General features: G+C 39.3%; 2 protein-coding genes across 3 annotated transcripts; one reads left to right on the plus strand and one right to left on the minus strand.

Annotated features, from left to right (window-relative positions):
- Positions 1 to 398: 398 nt before the first annotated feature.
- Positions 399 to 8,527, minus strand: gen1 (GEN1 Holliday junction 5' flap endonuclease). Its single transcript, XM_086264260.1, has 14 exons — positions 7,915 to 8,527; positions 7,630 to 7,828; positions 6,823 to 6,999; positions 6,569 to 6,679; positions 6,404 to 6,477; positions 6,223 to 6,308; positions 5,923 to 6,073; positions 5,804 to 5,840; positions 5,637 to 5,717; positions 5,425 to 5,555; positions 5,261 to 5,322; positions 3,243 to 3,392; positions 1,563 to 2,857; positions 399 to 529 (listed from the first exon to the last, which is right to left on the minus strand). The coding sequence occupies exons 1-13, from the start codon at positions 8,073 to 8,075 to the stop codon at positions 1,596 to 1,598; spliced, it is 2,682 nt and encodes an 893-aa protein (XP_086120386.1). The 5' UTR covers positions 8,076 to 8,527; the 3' UTR covers positions 399 to 529; positions 1,563 to 1,595.
- Positions 8,435 to 15,743, plus strand: ppil6 (peptidylprolyl isomerase (cyclophilin)-like 6). Of its 2 annotated transcripts, none has more exons than XM_086264261.1 (8): positions 8,435 to 8,582; positions 8,661 to 8,756; positions 12,196 to 12,384; positions 13,708 to 13,770; positions 13,937 to 14,084; positions 14,278 to 14,337; positions 15,273 to 15,408; positions 15,509 to 15,743. In XM_086264261.1, the coding sequence occupies exons 1-8, from the start codon at positions 8,505 to 8,507 to the stop codon at positions 15,639 to 15,641; spliced, it is 903 nt and encodes a 300-aa protein (XP_086120387.1). In that variant the 5' UTR covers positions 8,435 to 8,504; the 3' UTR covers positions 15,642 to 15,743. The 2 variants fall into 2 exon arrangements, with proteins under 2 accessions (XP_086120387.1, XP_086120388.1); XM_086264262.1 differs by having other exon boundaries at positions 8,469 to 8,531.
- The last annotated feature ends 355 nt before the right edge of the window (positions 15,744 to 16,098 follow it).

Raw genomic sequence — 16,098 nt, forward strand, 5'->3', positions numbered from 1 at the left:
AATTATCAGTTTGATGTGATTTGTCTAATGAAGGATGCTGCTTCACCTGGGATCTTCACGCTTCTCAGGCAAAGCAAGCCTGCTTGTGTCTTCAGCGTGGACGTTAACATAAATAAATAAAGACCAGAACTTTGGAAAAAGATAAACTTGCAGAGCCAAACTCTTTATCCTGTCTGGAAATTCCTAAAAGTGACTGTCCTTGTACTTCAACCTCCTTTAAATGTGTACAAATCCCACTAACTCTACTTTACCACACCAACTGGACATGAAAAACTAATATTTTATGTCCTAAGCTTTTGTTCTAATAATAATATAAAACAAATAAGATTAAAGAGCCAGTGTTATAGGACAGAGTTGTTATTTGGGCAGAGGATGCAGCTGTCACCAAGCTCCTGCCAGACCTTTCATGTCTGAAAAGGTGTGAGGCCTCACTCAGGATCAAGGGGACCAACTCTGGTGGGTTGTAAAAATCCAATGGCTCAGCCTCCTCCGTGCCTCCTGTCAGCTGCAGGGTCTCCTCCCTGCAGCTCTGTCAAACAGCGGTGGGAGAAAATGAGCACATGTGGTGCCATCAGTGAGTATTTAACACTCTGCATATCCAAAACCTCCTTCTGGTGCATTAAAATTAAACCTCATTTTTCATTAGTATTAAATATGTTAAACTTTATTTGTGCACAGTGGTCTCCTCTGTTTTAGAGAAAGCTTCATTCACAGTAAGCTTATGGCAAAATCTATTTACGTTTCTTGGTTAACAGGTTCGTATATAAAACATTAAAAGACTGAAAATGTAACTCAAAGATATTAGAATCATAATTGTGAGACAATGAAAAGCAGACATTTTTAATATTAATAATTAATATGCTCAATATTGAGTCATTTTCTCAGAGGTTTGAGTTAGTAAGGTGAAACTTTGAAATAATAACCAGTAACTGACTTAAGGATGAAAACAATGTGGGGTTTGGTTTTTTTTTTTTTGGTTTTTTTCCAATGGCGGAAACAAGCTTCCATACTTAAGTCATATTCTGTTGAGTGTTTTTAATTCATTAAAATTTCTGGTTATTATCTCAAAATTTGACCTTACTGTATCAAACATCTGAGAAAATAACATGAAATTTCAAGTTGTTATGTTGGAATTTTGAGAAAATATCCAGAAATTTGGGGATTACTATCTTAAAATTTCAGGTTATTATCACAAATTTTTGGATTATGGATGGGAAAAAATTATTTTTTTTTTAGTGACAGAAAAAGTTTCTGCTGAGTGTGGTTTTACATTTATTATGGAAGCTTGTTTCTGCCACTGGAAAGTCAAAAATTTGGATTACTATCTCAAAATTTCAACTTCCTGACTCAAACGTAGAAGAAAATAACTTGAAATATCCCATTATTAATTTGAAATTTTGAGATAACCTGAAATCTTGACTTATATACTGTAAAAGGTTTTTGGATTTTTTTTTAGTGGCAACAAAAAAAACACAAGCTTCCATATCTAATATTTGAGCTTATGTTACAAGTGTTTCCAAAGTCCAGAGTAAACTTTCAGTGTTAAAAGAGCAACAGCTTACATGTTTTTGTCCTTTGTCGTGTAACCACACTGATTACTTCTGAAATTTCAGCCTCAGTCTCTCTGCCAGTGGCAGCGGACTCTCACTACAAATTACAGAGTCGTCGCTCTCTGACACGGTGATGGGTGAGGCTGGAGTGGGAAGGAACATGTTGGCACCCACATCAGCTGCTGGGACATCCTGGCAGTTGTTTTCAGTTGATACAGGTGTGCTGTTATTTTCAAAATGTTTGCTCTGAGGTTTTTGTCTTGCTAAATGAAGGCTCCGAGCGGGTTTTGCAGTTGCTTGGGTCGCTGCGTGTGAAGCAACTGGTTTCAGAGGGAAGTCTGAAACAAAGCTGCCTTTGAATTTGTGTTTAGGTTTTGTTTTTGTCCGTCTTTGAGGTCCACACTTCTGGTTCTCCACGTCGCTATCCTCACTGGATGAACGAACGCTCATACACACACTCTTTTTGGTGGTCTGTGGCATGCTCTCGTCCTTCTTGTCACTTGTACCTGGGTTAGAGTGGCACCTCTGTGGTGGGACAACTAATGACTGAATAGCTGTCCTGACAAATTTATATTTGTGTGGCGGCTTTTTGGAGTTGTTAAATGTGTCTTTGGCTTTACTTTGAGCCGGGGCACCTGGCTTTTCTATCTGGGTTTTTTCTGCACGTGCTTCATTTTTCTTAACAGCAGATTCTTTGCTAACCCCACTGGAAATGTGTCCACTGGGTTTTGACTTGACTGCATCATTGCATACCTGATTCACGATTTTGGCTGTATTCTTCATGAGCACCCGCTCCCTTAGAGGACACTCTGAGTAACAGAGCTCTGGAGCAGATCTGGAGTCTACTGGTTTGACATCAGGTGAGATTTTCTGCTCCGTTTTTTGACTCTCTGTTTCACTGTCTGTGGTTTTATTTAGCTCTGGACCAGTGGAGTGGCTGGTAGCTGCTTGTTGGGATGGAGAGGATGTGAAGGACAAAGCATCCCAGTCGATATCACTCAGGTGTAGCGCTGCAATTACAGCAGAGACAGAAGGTGAAGCAACTGGCTCAGAGTCAGCACGAGACAGAGGAGTATTGGGGCAATCACTCAGGCTGGAGCGATCATCTTTTCCTCTTTCATTCTGCTTATGGTTCACCGGTGTGTCCAAAATCACAACCTCTGGTTCATCTGTGCTTGCCAACGTAGGGAGCAGCTTTGGCTGTTGAGTCATAGAATTCGATGAAGAGGAACTCTGAAGAGTCATCTGAGCCAAGAGGTCTGATAAACCATCCGAGGGCTTCTCCTTTTTACTTTTTGGCTTCTTTTCTGTAAAAGAAGACACGTTATCAGAAGATTATCTGAATTAGTTTCCTGTTAATCCTAATACTTTTTCAGTGTCTGTGCCTAGTTTTCCTGCAAACTAGGAATTAAATCTAGATAGCAGTGATGATTTGTGTGTTCAAAGCTCAGTTTGTATAAAATGAAAACAGAGCCTATGAGATTGCTGAATCAAGGCCTCTGCTGTGAACCAGCTACATTTGTATGTGTCCCAGCTGCTTTAATAAACAGTGTTGAGACGCAAGTTTAAGATGCAAGTGTCCTTGATCGGGATGGCCTTGTCATAGCAGAGACATGTGCTTTAATGATGTAAAGCACATAGCTAAAATGGACTTTGTGCATTTAAAGTGGATATCATAAATCTCTGTCTTACTCTTTGTCTTGTTCTCTTCAGCCAGAGCTTTGTGTCTGAGGTAGGTCTCCACCAGCTCAGGGTAGGCCACACGAAACAGAGACTCCTCCTCCACCGTCCTCACCTCACGCTGTTCCTCTGCAGGCCGATCCTCAGGAAACACAAAATGTTCTGCAGAACAGACATCAACATCAGCTCCAACTTCTCACACTGAAGTATTTAAACTCCTCAAACTTTTCATATTTTTTGCCTTAAAAAGTGAGTAATAAATTCAAATATCTAAATGTCCATTAATGTCCTGTTCACTGATCATTGCAGTTCTCAGCACTTTTGTTCTTGTTATTAAAGCACCAGGAAGTAGAAATTTTGAGAGACAATGTCCTTGTGAAATTAAGCTATTTTTAGATTAATATGCAACTTATTTACATATTATTTACTTATTTTAAACCATGACAAAATTATCAGATGATGATACAGTTAGCTGAAAAAAAAAAGTAGTTATGACAGTTTTTGTAGTTTTGCTTACGTACGCCACCACATTGTTTTAAATCAAACAATCAAGATGTGATTGTAGAGACGACTTTCAGCTTAAATTCAAGAGGCTGTACAAAAATCCTGTACTGTCAGCCGCTTTTATGCACAGTTCCCTGTTTTCAGAAGTTCAAAATTAACTGAACAAATTTATCATTTAAATGATGATTGTTTTGAATACTTTGGTAAAATCCTTTGCAGTCAATGAATGGCTGTTTCCTCCCTTGAGATGCTCTGCTAGGCACCGTCTGAATATCCAATTTCTTTGCCTATTGTTCACCAACCTTTTGGGTTGCTTTTGCACTATGCTTTGGGTCATTATCGATTTGAATTGTGAAGCACTGTCTGATCCACTTTGCAGCATTTGGCCAAATCCTACATCTATCAGCAGTCACATCATCAATAAACATTTGTAAATTAGTTACACCAGCAGCCATACAAGCCCATGTCATAACATTACCTCCACCATGCTTGACAGATGATCTGATGTACTTTGGATACTTAGCCATTTTCTCTTTCTCTTCTCGTAATCCTGGTACAAGTTAATCTTGGTTTTATGTCTAATGTCTAATTTGGCCCTCTTGTTCTTGAGTGTAACTAGTGGGTTGCACGTTGTTAATGATCCCTCTATATCCATTCATGAAGGTGCCTCTTGATTGTAGACCATGTTTTGGAGTTGTTTTTCTTAGCCATGGAAATGAGTCTGTCATGATGTACTTTAGCTGTCTTCTGTGGTCTTGCAGTCCTTTTGGTGTTGCTGAGCTGATCAGTTCACTAATTATTTTTAAGACTGCACCAGATTTTAGATTTGGCCATGCCTAAATATTTTGCAAACTCTCTAATAGGTTTATTTTGCTGAGATCTTTTAGTTTGTTTTGTTTTAGTCTAATGATGGCTTTATCTGGGATAAAAACCTCTGTCACATTAAACATTTGGAGCTCCCTGGTGTGGCAACCCCTTGTGAGGAAGGAGCAGTTGGCTTCCTTCACTTACACTGGCATCTCTTTTGTGGCTCATATTGAGAGTTGCAGTGAAAAGCTAAAAAATACACGTTGAACACTTGGAATACACTCCAGATCCTTTATTTGCTTAATTTGTCGGGACGGGCCTTACCCAGCCATGAAACTGCCTGTCAGGAGGCCCGTGCATAAAAACACCTTCCTCTGATGTAGAACAATCTAAGTTAGCTGAGATTTTCTGAGGCCACTCACATCAGACGGGCTTGTTAGTTAAGGGGGCTTTAATATGACAGATTTCCCAGCTCAGAGGAGGAAGCCACTTTAGCACCTAGTGCCTGTTGTGACTGATCTGTCACCTCTGAACCCCACCTCACAGCCAGTCACTAACAGACGACTCGGTGACGAGCACCCTACACCCCAACCTCCACTAAACACAGTACTCCTGTCACTCAAATCAGCTTTTTATTCTTGAGTGTCACTTTTCTTCCCCTTCTATTGTATGCTGTGAGTAAATTATACTTTTTTCCCCATCATGGGATTTAAACTGACCTGGTGTTCCCCAGATGACTTCAAAGCAAGCAACGCCATTCCTCACTCTTGGTTTAAATATTCTTTAGCATGAAAAAAAGGTTGAAAGTTAAGGATGTAAAGCTGTTATAATAACAATATCATAAAAGTGATAACTTATCTGACATTAAAAACTGTAACACTACCGGATGGGCTCAACTTGGCAGGACATGTCTGTTCCATATTTTCGGTTCATCAGCTCAGCGTAGGTCATCAACACTAGCACCTTTTCGCTGGTGTAGTGCTTCGGCCACTCCATCTTATCATAGGCGAATTTCTAAAGACACAAAACGTAAATGTTTACACACAGCCCGCCGAACAGATGACCTTACACTTAATAATTTACAAACCCATTAACCTGGATCAGCAGCATATTCGGCTTCCTCCTCTTAAAATGTGACACAGGCTTATCTTTGGAAACCAGAAACTCACGAATGATCTGCAAGACATGGTTTAAGCATTAAAAATTACTCCAATTATTTGTCAAGTTATAATAAAAAATAAAAAAGAAAGATCAAAATGTACCTCAGTGAAAGGAAAATGCTGACTCGCCAGTGTTTTCCTGCAAATAAGAACTTGTCTGTTTAGTTAAATAGTTATTAAATAGCAGAAAATCAGCTTTGACATTCTGAATTGCCATTCACCTCCTGATGTTTGCCTCAAAAGACAAGGCCTGGCGAGTCTGTTCGTAGCGGTGCCAGTCACACGGACACTGGTAATCGAAATCCTGAGGCTGACAGAAGCGATTACTGCCGCAGAGCACACATCCGCGGGACTCGTGAGTCTTAGCTGATCCTGATAACGAAAGAATAACAGTCAGTAAGGGGTCTCAGATGCTGAAATCTCTCACATACTTGCATGTTTTGACGTGACAGTTTAAAAGGCTTTAAAATAGCCACAGGATCAGGAGTGGAGGTCAGAGTTCAAAGCAGGGCACCACTCACCAGGATGTCGACACAAGTTGCAGTGAGGAACCTTCTTTACACCTCCTTCAAACACTTCTGTGGTCTCTTCATTCCACTGGATGAACCTGTAGTTATCAGAAAGAACACGAACACAACTTTTAACTCGGGCTACTCAGAGAGAAACTGCTTAGCTACATTCACGGGTGTTTGTGTTTTCTACCTCTGTAGGAGTGTTTGTCCTTTCAGCGCCTGAATGAGCCTCAGAGCCTGCTCTTTGCCAACACCTGGTATGCCCTTATGGAAACAGGAAAGCATTCAGTAAACAAAAAGCATTGATACTACAGATTTTCCTTTAGCCAATTTCAGATTAAGGTGTCTTCACTACCTTGGGAATATAATCACAGCCAAGGAGAATGGCCAGACCGACAAGATTCTCTCTGGACAGATTTAAGTCTGTTTGCACTCGAGAAGTCTGGTAACAGTCCACCTGAGGGTCCTGCAGTATAAAATACACGTAGGTCAGTGAATGATAGCTTCAAGGCTGCAGGATTTCCAAACCATCTGTAGCGTATTTACACAAGTAACTGCATCTTATTACTCCAAAGAGGTTTTTCTTAAGATTAACTTCCACAGACATACTTTACTGTTCATGTTGAAGTTCCTGTACACAGTACGGGCTCCATACAAGAAAGCGTCTCCATCGTTAGTGATGCAGCCGTCCACCAGGCCCTGTGAGTCCAGGTAGGCACACATGGCCTCAGCCTCTCCAGCAGCTGTCACCCAAGGTACACCCAGGTAGTCCAACATCTCTGCACACTACAGAGGGAGTACAAAGAGATGTAAGGCCACTGGAGGTAACAATTACAAATGAGAAATTTATCCCAGGAGTTCAAATATTTGATTTTTATTTACAACTTAACCATGAAAAGGTAAATAAAAATATTGTTGCCTGACAAAAAAAAAAACACAATTTGTCATAAAATTTTCAAATAGACTTTCATATTTTCAAGTAAATTTGCCAGTTATTTCCTATAGGTGTAATATAAAAATGTTTCTGTACATGTTTATTGTTGTTTTTTCTTTATTTCTCAAAAATCTAACTTTTTTCTCAAAACTTCTAAATCTGAATTCTTGCCAGTTTGCTATTTTTGTCCTTATAACTTCATGTTGTTCCTCCAAATTTAAAAATTTCTTCGACATTTTTTTATTTTCTTCTTTTATGGAATTTATATGGTTTTCTCTAAGTTTGACCATTTTTTTCTAGTAAAATGGTGGTTTCTCATCATTGTTTTTATATTTATCATTTTACATTTTTCTCTAAACTTGACAGATCTTGCTTTTTCATCTAAATTGTACCGTCTTAAAAAAAATGCCGTCGTAGCAAGCTGAAAAGTGGGCAGAGATAACCACAGACGTTTTCTTTTGAGCAGGAGATTACAGACCTACCTCTCTCAGCACGGCTTTAAAGCGCCCCCTGCTGGTGCCTGTTGCAAACTTCGGAGCAGTGCTCTTCTTGAAGCCTCCATATCTTGTTTCTGTCCTCTTGTTCATGGTTTCTGCTTTAATTTTTGGAGCCTCTCCTTCCATAACAAACACGAGTTTCACCCCCATCAGTGTGAGGGACGATACCCTGAAAAATAAATTCCTGGACACAGCGTGGAGTAAGAAAAGCTTTTAAATTTATAGTTACTTGGAAGCAACAGCGCGATGAGTTTATTATGGGGACATTACCTCAGATGGGGCTTCGTGACTCTCCCCATCATTGCTTGGACGTGCTGGGCTTCGCACACCCACAAACTCAGGTCGACTGCCAGCGTCTTTCCACTCAAACTGTACAGAGGCACCGACTCACGAACCGGCTCCACGATAGACCACAAATCCTGAACGCCCATATTTACACACAATTGGATTTTAAACAATTAAAAACGGAGAAATGTATTTTAAAACCCCCAATGTTACAACAACAAAAACTGTACAGCAAGTCGGAGTTTTCGAACTGTGGCGCCATTGGGCCGCGTCCCATTTTGTTAAAGGTCTACGTACTAACACTGCCTTGTTTCTGCATTAATTGGCTTTGCTCTGAAAACAAAGTGGATGAGAGCTTTACATTTCATCTACAAGGTGATAGTCGTTATATTTATTAACAGATTAATTTAGCTTTAAATAAACAATAAATTATGAAGGACAAAGTAGCAATGAAGGAAACAGTCCACAGAGTCGGTCGAAACCCGGCGGGCTAAATAAGACGTCATATTAAAGCGCCTTCAAATCCTCGTTGCTATGGATACGAGGCACCGTTTACTGTCGCTCTCTTTTCAACCATGGACTCAAAAATACTCATTGAAATTGTGGGTGTGTTTAAAGACTGCAGTTTCCACGTTGCTAAAAGCATCGCCGAGGTAAACTAACGCTTTCTCTGGTTTAATTTCACCTAACCTTTTGACCTTTCACCCGTATTTGTCCACTCTGCTCAACAGGGACTAAAACTGCAGTTTCCTACGGCGTTTCTGGATCCAGAAATTAGGCCACTTTTTGAATTTGAGTGGCACGGGTATCTCTGCGACAAGAAGAAGGTATGTAACAAAATGTTTTTTGCTTTGTAAAAACTGGTTAAAACTTAAACCTGCCCCTTGATAAATACTTTCCCTGATAATAATAATAATGATAATGATAATAAGATGCTAAACCAAACACTGAAATTAATTTTAAAAAATTAAAAAGAAAGTAACACTAGGCGTTCTAGATGCATAATCTTTGAGGTTATATTTGTCTTGAGCAACCAAACATTTCTTGGCTCCTTAAGCCTGATCCTGCCAGAGGTTTCTTCCTGTTACAATGGTGCTTTTCTTTCCCACTGTCGCCAAGTTCTATGTATGTGATCTGAAATGCAAGCAGATGAGGTGCTGTGGCAAAATCCTAAAAGGAGCAGCTGAAAGAAGAATGAGCTCAAAGATCAAATTCTTGGACATTTTTAATAGATTCAACTATTTTTTTCCATCTGTGCATCAAAATTGTTGATTAGTTTCTCTTAATTTCATCTTACTCATAGATAACTCAAAAGTTTGAGATAATAACCTGAAATTATTATCATACACAGCAGGCAGGATTTAACATAAGGTATTTAATGGTGGATCGAAAACAAAAGCCAAACAGAATTTGACAGGGAACACATGATGGAGGGCAACAGACATCAGAACAAGGACAAGGGAAGACTGAAGCAATACATACACAAAAACACAGACACAGAGAACAATCGGGGAAGTGGAAACAGCTGAGAAATTAGACACGGGGAGCAATGATGATCAGGGTGCATTCCAAAAGCCCTTCCTATCTCTTTTTCCTAACATCATCAAGGTCAAGAAAAGGTGGGGTAGGAGAACTGATAAGAGAAGAGCAGTGCTTTGAGAAAAAGGAAAATTAAAGCAAGATTTACTCATGTCTGCACCATGCAGAGCTGGCTTCTGATGTTACAAAGCTGCTGGAGCTACTCAAGTGGCACAAAGTCCACTTTGTGACTGAAAGTTGTAAACAGGAATATTTTTGCGGCTGGCCTTTATTGTATATGTATGTGTAGAATTTCACTTTCTGGAGGAGAATATTTAAACAAGTCATGTAAATGTGATTCACAAAATCTGCAGCACACAATATATGGAAAAATTGCACAACATACAACACTTGGGCATGTTGTGGTTTTGATTGTTGTTATAAGTAGGGTTTATTTTTTAGGAAGGACAGATGTTATCCAAACAAGTGCGTAATCAGTGCTTTGCATTAACGCAAAGCTGTGAGCGCAATGTCAAAGTTCTTTGTCCTTGAACTCTTCACTCAGTCCTCATACTGAGGATTCAATAATAATAACAACAACGCATTGTATTTATGGAGAGCTTTAGAAATACTTAAAGACACTTTACAAGCAATTAAATACGAAAATCACAGTATGGATAAAATAAAGCAGTTAGAAAGAAATCATAGAATTAAAACTCAAAGCATAATAAAAAGTGCAATTCACTTGTATTTTTATTTTATTTTTATTCCTATTTATTCTATTTATCCCCTTCGTTTTTTTATTTATATCTGTCTCTGTCTCTGTGTATATATATATATATATATATATATATATATATATAAAAATATTCTGTAACTTCTGTCGGTGCTGTGCTTTTTGGAAATCGAATTTCCCAGAGGAACCCACCCGAGGGATTAATAAAGTTCTAGCTTATCTTATCTTAAAATTAAAATGAAACAGAATAGCTAAGCTTCAAAAGATGTGTTTTAAGGCTGGCTTTAGAGATAGGGAACGACTCAATGTTGTGAATGTGGTGCGGGAGAGAGCTCCAAGGACAAGGGGCCACTTGGCGGAAAGCTCTAATGCCCAGAGTGGTCGGGCGAGGAGTAACTCCAAGTGTGAATGAGTGGCAATGTGCAGAAGGTCAGAGAGAGATGGAGGTCCGAGGTTATGGAGAAACTTGTGATCTTATGTTAAATAATGTTTTGTGTTCTTTTGCACGTTGTACAAGTCAGCTGTTCCATATAAACATATTAGAGGATTATATGGTGGAATAGTTTCTCTTCTAAAATTCCCTCTATTAATCACTTATCCCAACTGACCTGAAGTGAAAATTAATTTTGGATAATCATGAAGCCTACAATGCAATAACACACCTTGCTAACATATGCAGAACCTTAAACATTCGTAATCTTAAGCCATTCATATGAAAGCCAAAAGACATTACTATAGTTGCACTAGGTCCTCATTTACATCAAGTGTAAATACCTTGGCTGCAATACATCATGTCAGGTTTCACTCTCTGGTAGACAAAGTTTGACACATAAACGTTATCTACTATCAAAAATAAAAGAGTAAATAACATACACAAGTCAAGATTAACCCTGTGACAGACTGGCGACCTGTCCAGGGTGTACCCTGCCTCTCGCCCTATGACAGCTGGATTAGGCTCCAGTGACCCTGAAAAGAATAAGCAGAAGGGAATGGATGGATGAATGGATGAAATCAGGATTAAGACATGACGCAGCAATAAAGAAACATGGAGACACGACAAACTGGGGAGACAGAATTGGATCACAAAAGATGATAACTAAAGATTATGTGACTGAATGAGGAACACAGACTGGAAACACAGGGGAGCAAGCACTGAAAGGACAAAGGACATCAAATTACAAAATCAAAAAAACATGAGCTCGCAGAAAACTCAAAACATCCCAAAACTCAAAAAAACTGAAATACCCAGGACCATGAAACATTATTTCAGTATTATTGTTGTTATCAGGAAAATACGAGAGAGAGACAGAGAGAGAGAGAGCACTATCACAATATTATATATAATATTAACAGAAATCCGCTCTTTCTAAAAAAGGTCATTTGAATATGTTACTTGGGGTCATACCTGAGGAAAAACACATGACCTATTTTAGACTGCTTTTAAGGATATTTGTGTCTTATAAATGTGAAGCTGCATATAAAATATCAGTCTAATCCTGCCTGGAAAACTGTGTTTTTACAGGTCTCCATATCTGCTGTCGGACATCTCGACCGGACATCCAAATACTTGAAGCATCATCACTATTTTCTAATTTGAGCTCAGTATAGGCATAGTACCAGGTGCTAAGCCTCTTACAGTCTGAAGAAGGATGATAATATTTAGTAAGGGGTTAACTCAACCCGACTGCTGTCAGATAGAAATATATTGTATGGACAAATGTGACACTGACATAATTAATTAATGTGGAAAAGTTATTTGTAAATGTAGCGGAAGTTAAAATGCAGCCTTTCCTTTGAAATATAGAATTTTAGTTGTTGTTTGATGGCATCATCTGAAATGAGTGATGGTGTTATAAATAGTGGAGGTGAACGTGTGGACGACAGCAGGTTTCTGGGGGTTCTTGATGCTCTAAACCTACACAGTAAAATACTGCTGTGATTTATGACATTACAGCTATTCTGGAACGCTGAATCACAGCACGCTCATTGTTGTTCCAAACTTGTGATTCAAGGAGCTGCGTGGTGAAGTGTGGCAGTACTCCAGTAGCCTGATGTGCTTTCTGAACGGCCGTCTCCTCGGTGATGAAAAGGATCTCGCCAGCTGGGCCAAGAATCAGTGGGGTTTCACTTTCACCCAGCCGCAAGCTTTCTACACGACTCTTGCTGAGGAGTACTACATCGAACACCTCCAGAAAACTGGGGCAAGTCACGCAAACACTGTCACTTAAATATCCATTATAGGTAAAAATATGTTGACCAGAGAAGTCAAATTCATTTTCCATCCATCCATTCGCTACCGCTTATCCTTTTCAGGGTCGCGGGAGCCAATCCCAGCTGTCATAGGGCGAGAGGCGGGGTACACCCTGGACAGGTCGCCAGTCTGTCACAGGGCTAACACACAAGGACAGACAACCATTCACACTCACATTCACACCTAGTGGCAATTTGGATTATCCAATTAACCTATCCCCACAAACTGCATGTCTTTGGACAGTGGGAGGAAGCCGGAGTACCCGGAGGGAACCCACGCAGACATGGGGAGAACATGCAAACTCCACACAGAAAGACCCCGGCCTGATGTTGGAATTGAACCTAGGACCTTCTTGCTGTGCGGCAACAGTGCTAACCACCGTGCCGCCCTCAAATTCAAATTCATTTTACCATATTTAAATATTCTATTAAACATTAAAATATTAAAATATTTTTATTATTTTACAGAACCTCTGTAAAAATTCTGTAAAATAAATTTTTTTCTGCTAAAAACAGAAATTTCTCTTGTACATAGTTGAAAAGCTGAATTTTAGTGTCATTTATTTCATTTCGTGTTCTATGTTCATGGGAGAGGTATTTATCAGTAGGAAAAGCTGTAAAAAATACAAAAATACAGAATTTACACCCTCCTTCATGTTTCCTAAGCTCTCCAGTGTGCCAGATTGGAGTCTTTGCCAGGCCATTTCTGGCCCCCAGGCCTTGTGTTTGACAGCCCTGATATAGACAGTTTATTTACTAAATATACGGTGCTGATTTGCTCTTTGATTCCAAATACAGTAGTAAAAAAAAAAGTGGCTTATTAAGTGTATCTTTCTGATGACTGTTTAAAGTCGTGAATATGATTTGAAAACCAATTCATGTAAGATTCTTTCGAAAAATGTTGGGATGCAGCACATTTTATACCTAATCAAAATAACCAAAGGGAGCACACACTCAATATTAAAACTTTATTGTTGAAAAATGTATTTGATGACAACATCATGTTTGGGGGGGAAAAGTGCTCGAGGTGTATAAATAGTCTCGTATTCTTCTTTCAGTGTTCTAAGCTTATGTCTTTCTTTTTCACTGTTTCTTTCCTTGGGTCTCTTGAGTTTAGTCAGCTACTTTAACCTGCTTGGATTACACGCTTTATCTCTGGCAGTACTGCTCATGTCTGGTGTAACTCCATGCCTTTCCAGATATTTTGCATTGTGCATTTGAGTCCACCTCTCACTATATAAAATATTCAACATGCCTATGCTCTTTCACTGTAGCATCAGTTTGTCTTCATGGATGTTGAGATTGCGGGAGAAGCTGCGGGGAGGTTAATGTTTGAGGTGAGCCAACTTTGACACATAAGGCATAGGATCCAAACTCATTTGCATCCTGCTACTTTTCAAATGATCTTTTAAAACAGTCAGTCTAAACATTGAACTCCCGGATAAGAAAATATTTGATCATTACAGATGTGATCAGATATCATGTTTCCTCTGCTCTGCTCAGCTCTTCTCAGATATTTGTCCAAAGACATCCAAGAACTTTGAGGGTCTGTGCACAGGAGAGCAAGGACTGTCACAGAGTGGCTTCCCACTCTGCTATAAAGGCTCTCTGTTTCATCGGATTGTGCCCAATGGATGGGTGCAGGGTGGAGGTACACATGTATAAAAACATCAATATAATGTGACATCATACTTAAATATAGATACAGAAAATTTCACGATCTGTGATATATTAAACACTCTCATAAATATGTTGATAAATTGTTTAGATAGTTTTAATGGATTCATTAAATGTATTCATTAAAGTCAGCAGTACAGTTGTGGCTGTACCTATAAATTTCGCAGATATTTCTCCAGAGAGGAAAGGAAATGGAGGCGAGTCAATCTACGGGCTAATGTTTGAAGGTATGCTCTACAGCGTTATGTTTAGAACATACTATATAACTACACTATTGGACTATGATGTCCATAGACAACATTGTGATATGTAGGGAGAGTAGGGAGTGAGTGGAAGAGAGACTGGAGAGGTGGAGGTACGCACTGCACAAACTAGGAATGAAAGTCTGTAGAAGCGAGACAGAACATGTGTGTTAATGAGAGAGAAATGGGTGGAAAATGGATATGTAAGGAGCAGAGGTAGTGAAGGTGAATAGGTTTAATTGCCTGGGGTTAACCATTCAAAGCAACAAGAGAGGTGAAGAAGACAGTGCTGGCAGGGTAGAGTGGGTGGAGACGAATGTCGGGGGTGTTTGTGACAGAAGGAGAGCAGCGAGAGTGAAAGAGAATGTGTAGGAGATGGTAGTGAGAGCTGCTATGATGCATTGTTTGGAGACAATGCCATTAACAGACAAGAGGCCGAGCAGGAGGTGGCAGAGTTGAAGATATTAAAATTTGCACTAGGAGTGACCAGAAGGGAGATGATTAAAAATGAGTATATTAGAGGGAGAGCTCAGGTTGAACAGTTTGGAGACAAAGTTAGAGAGGCAAGGCTGAGATGGTTTGGACTTGTGCAGAGAAGGGATAGTGGATATACTGGACAAAGAATGTTGAATATGGAGCTGCCAGGCAGGAGGAAAAGAGGAGGAGGTTCATGGACGACAGAAGATATTAAACAAAAAGCTAAAGTTCTATATTTCAAAGGGATGGCTGCACTTTAACATCTACTATATTTACAAATAACTTTCCACATGAATGGTGTCAGATATTTAGGCGATAGCGTGTGATCCACTGAAGTGATCCTTAAAGAAAAAGAAGAAGAAAAAGAAGAAGCCATCATTGATTTACTTGTGCTTCCTCTATAAATGTTCACCTGAACTTGCACGTGCCTGCCCCTCTTTTAGATGAGAATTTTGTCATTTCACACACTAAGCGCGGCATCCTGGGAATGGCTAATAAAGGTGCCCACAGCAATGGATCCCAGTTCTACATCACCCTACAGCCAACGCCATGGATGGATAAGACCTATGTTGCCTTTGGGTTGGTGTATCTGATTTTAGCTGAAAGACATCTTTTTAATTCCCACAGCTCTCACGTAGCTTCAAAAGGGAAGTTAAATCTCTTTTCTTCTCTTTTGCAGTCAAGTCGTTGAGGGTCTCGATGTCCTGAGGAGGTTAGAAGAAGCTTCAACTTGCAATGAAAGACCCAAGTATGAGTGTAGAATTACAGCCTGTGGAGTGCTTAAACCAGAGCTCATAAGCTTTAATCATTGATACATTTTTAAGCATTTTTTCCTCAGTTTTTGAATCAGTAAAATAAACGTGGTATGCATGTTTTCTTTTCCTTTTTTGTTAAATAAAAGCTTCACATTTGCATTTAGATTTTTTTTTTTAAACTGCATTTTTAAGTCAATAAGCTGTTTCATTCTTTTTGATGAATTAGACACCATCCGCTATGTGCACGTTTGACAGATGTAAAGTTGATAAACTTGTTATAGGGCTTTTATTGTAATATTTATTCGTCTTCTTAGTTCATCTTCTATACAAGTAAAACCTGTGAAATTTGCTTTTTTATTGATGTGTACAGAAACTTTTACTGTGAGAGGGATCTTCACTAAAAACCCAAATACGTCTACTGGACAGAGAGAGCAGCGTAATGGCAAAAAAACAAATGAGCTTTTACTTATGCTTAAAGGAAGTTGGGAAAATGGCATACAATTAAAGTATGAGA

This window comes from Aulonocara sp. 'chitande type north' Nkhata Bay, linkage group LG15 (genome assembly GCF_057382095.1).
Source record: "Aulonocara sp. 'chitande type north' Nkhata Bay isolate Kocher_YH1m ecotype deep benthic linkage group LG15, A_spYH_male_GT1.1, whole genome shotgun sequence".
NCBI classification, from domain to species: domain Eukaryota; kingdom Metazoa; phylum Chordata; class Actinopteri; order Cichliformes; family Cichlidae; genus Aulonocara; species Aulonocara sp. 'chitande type north' Nkhata Bay.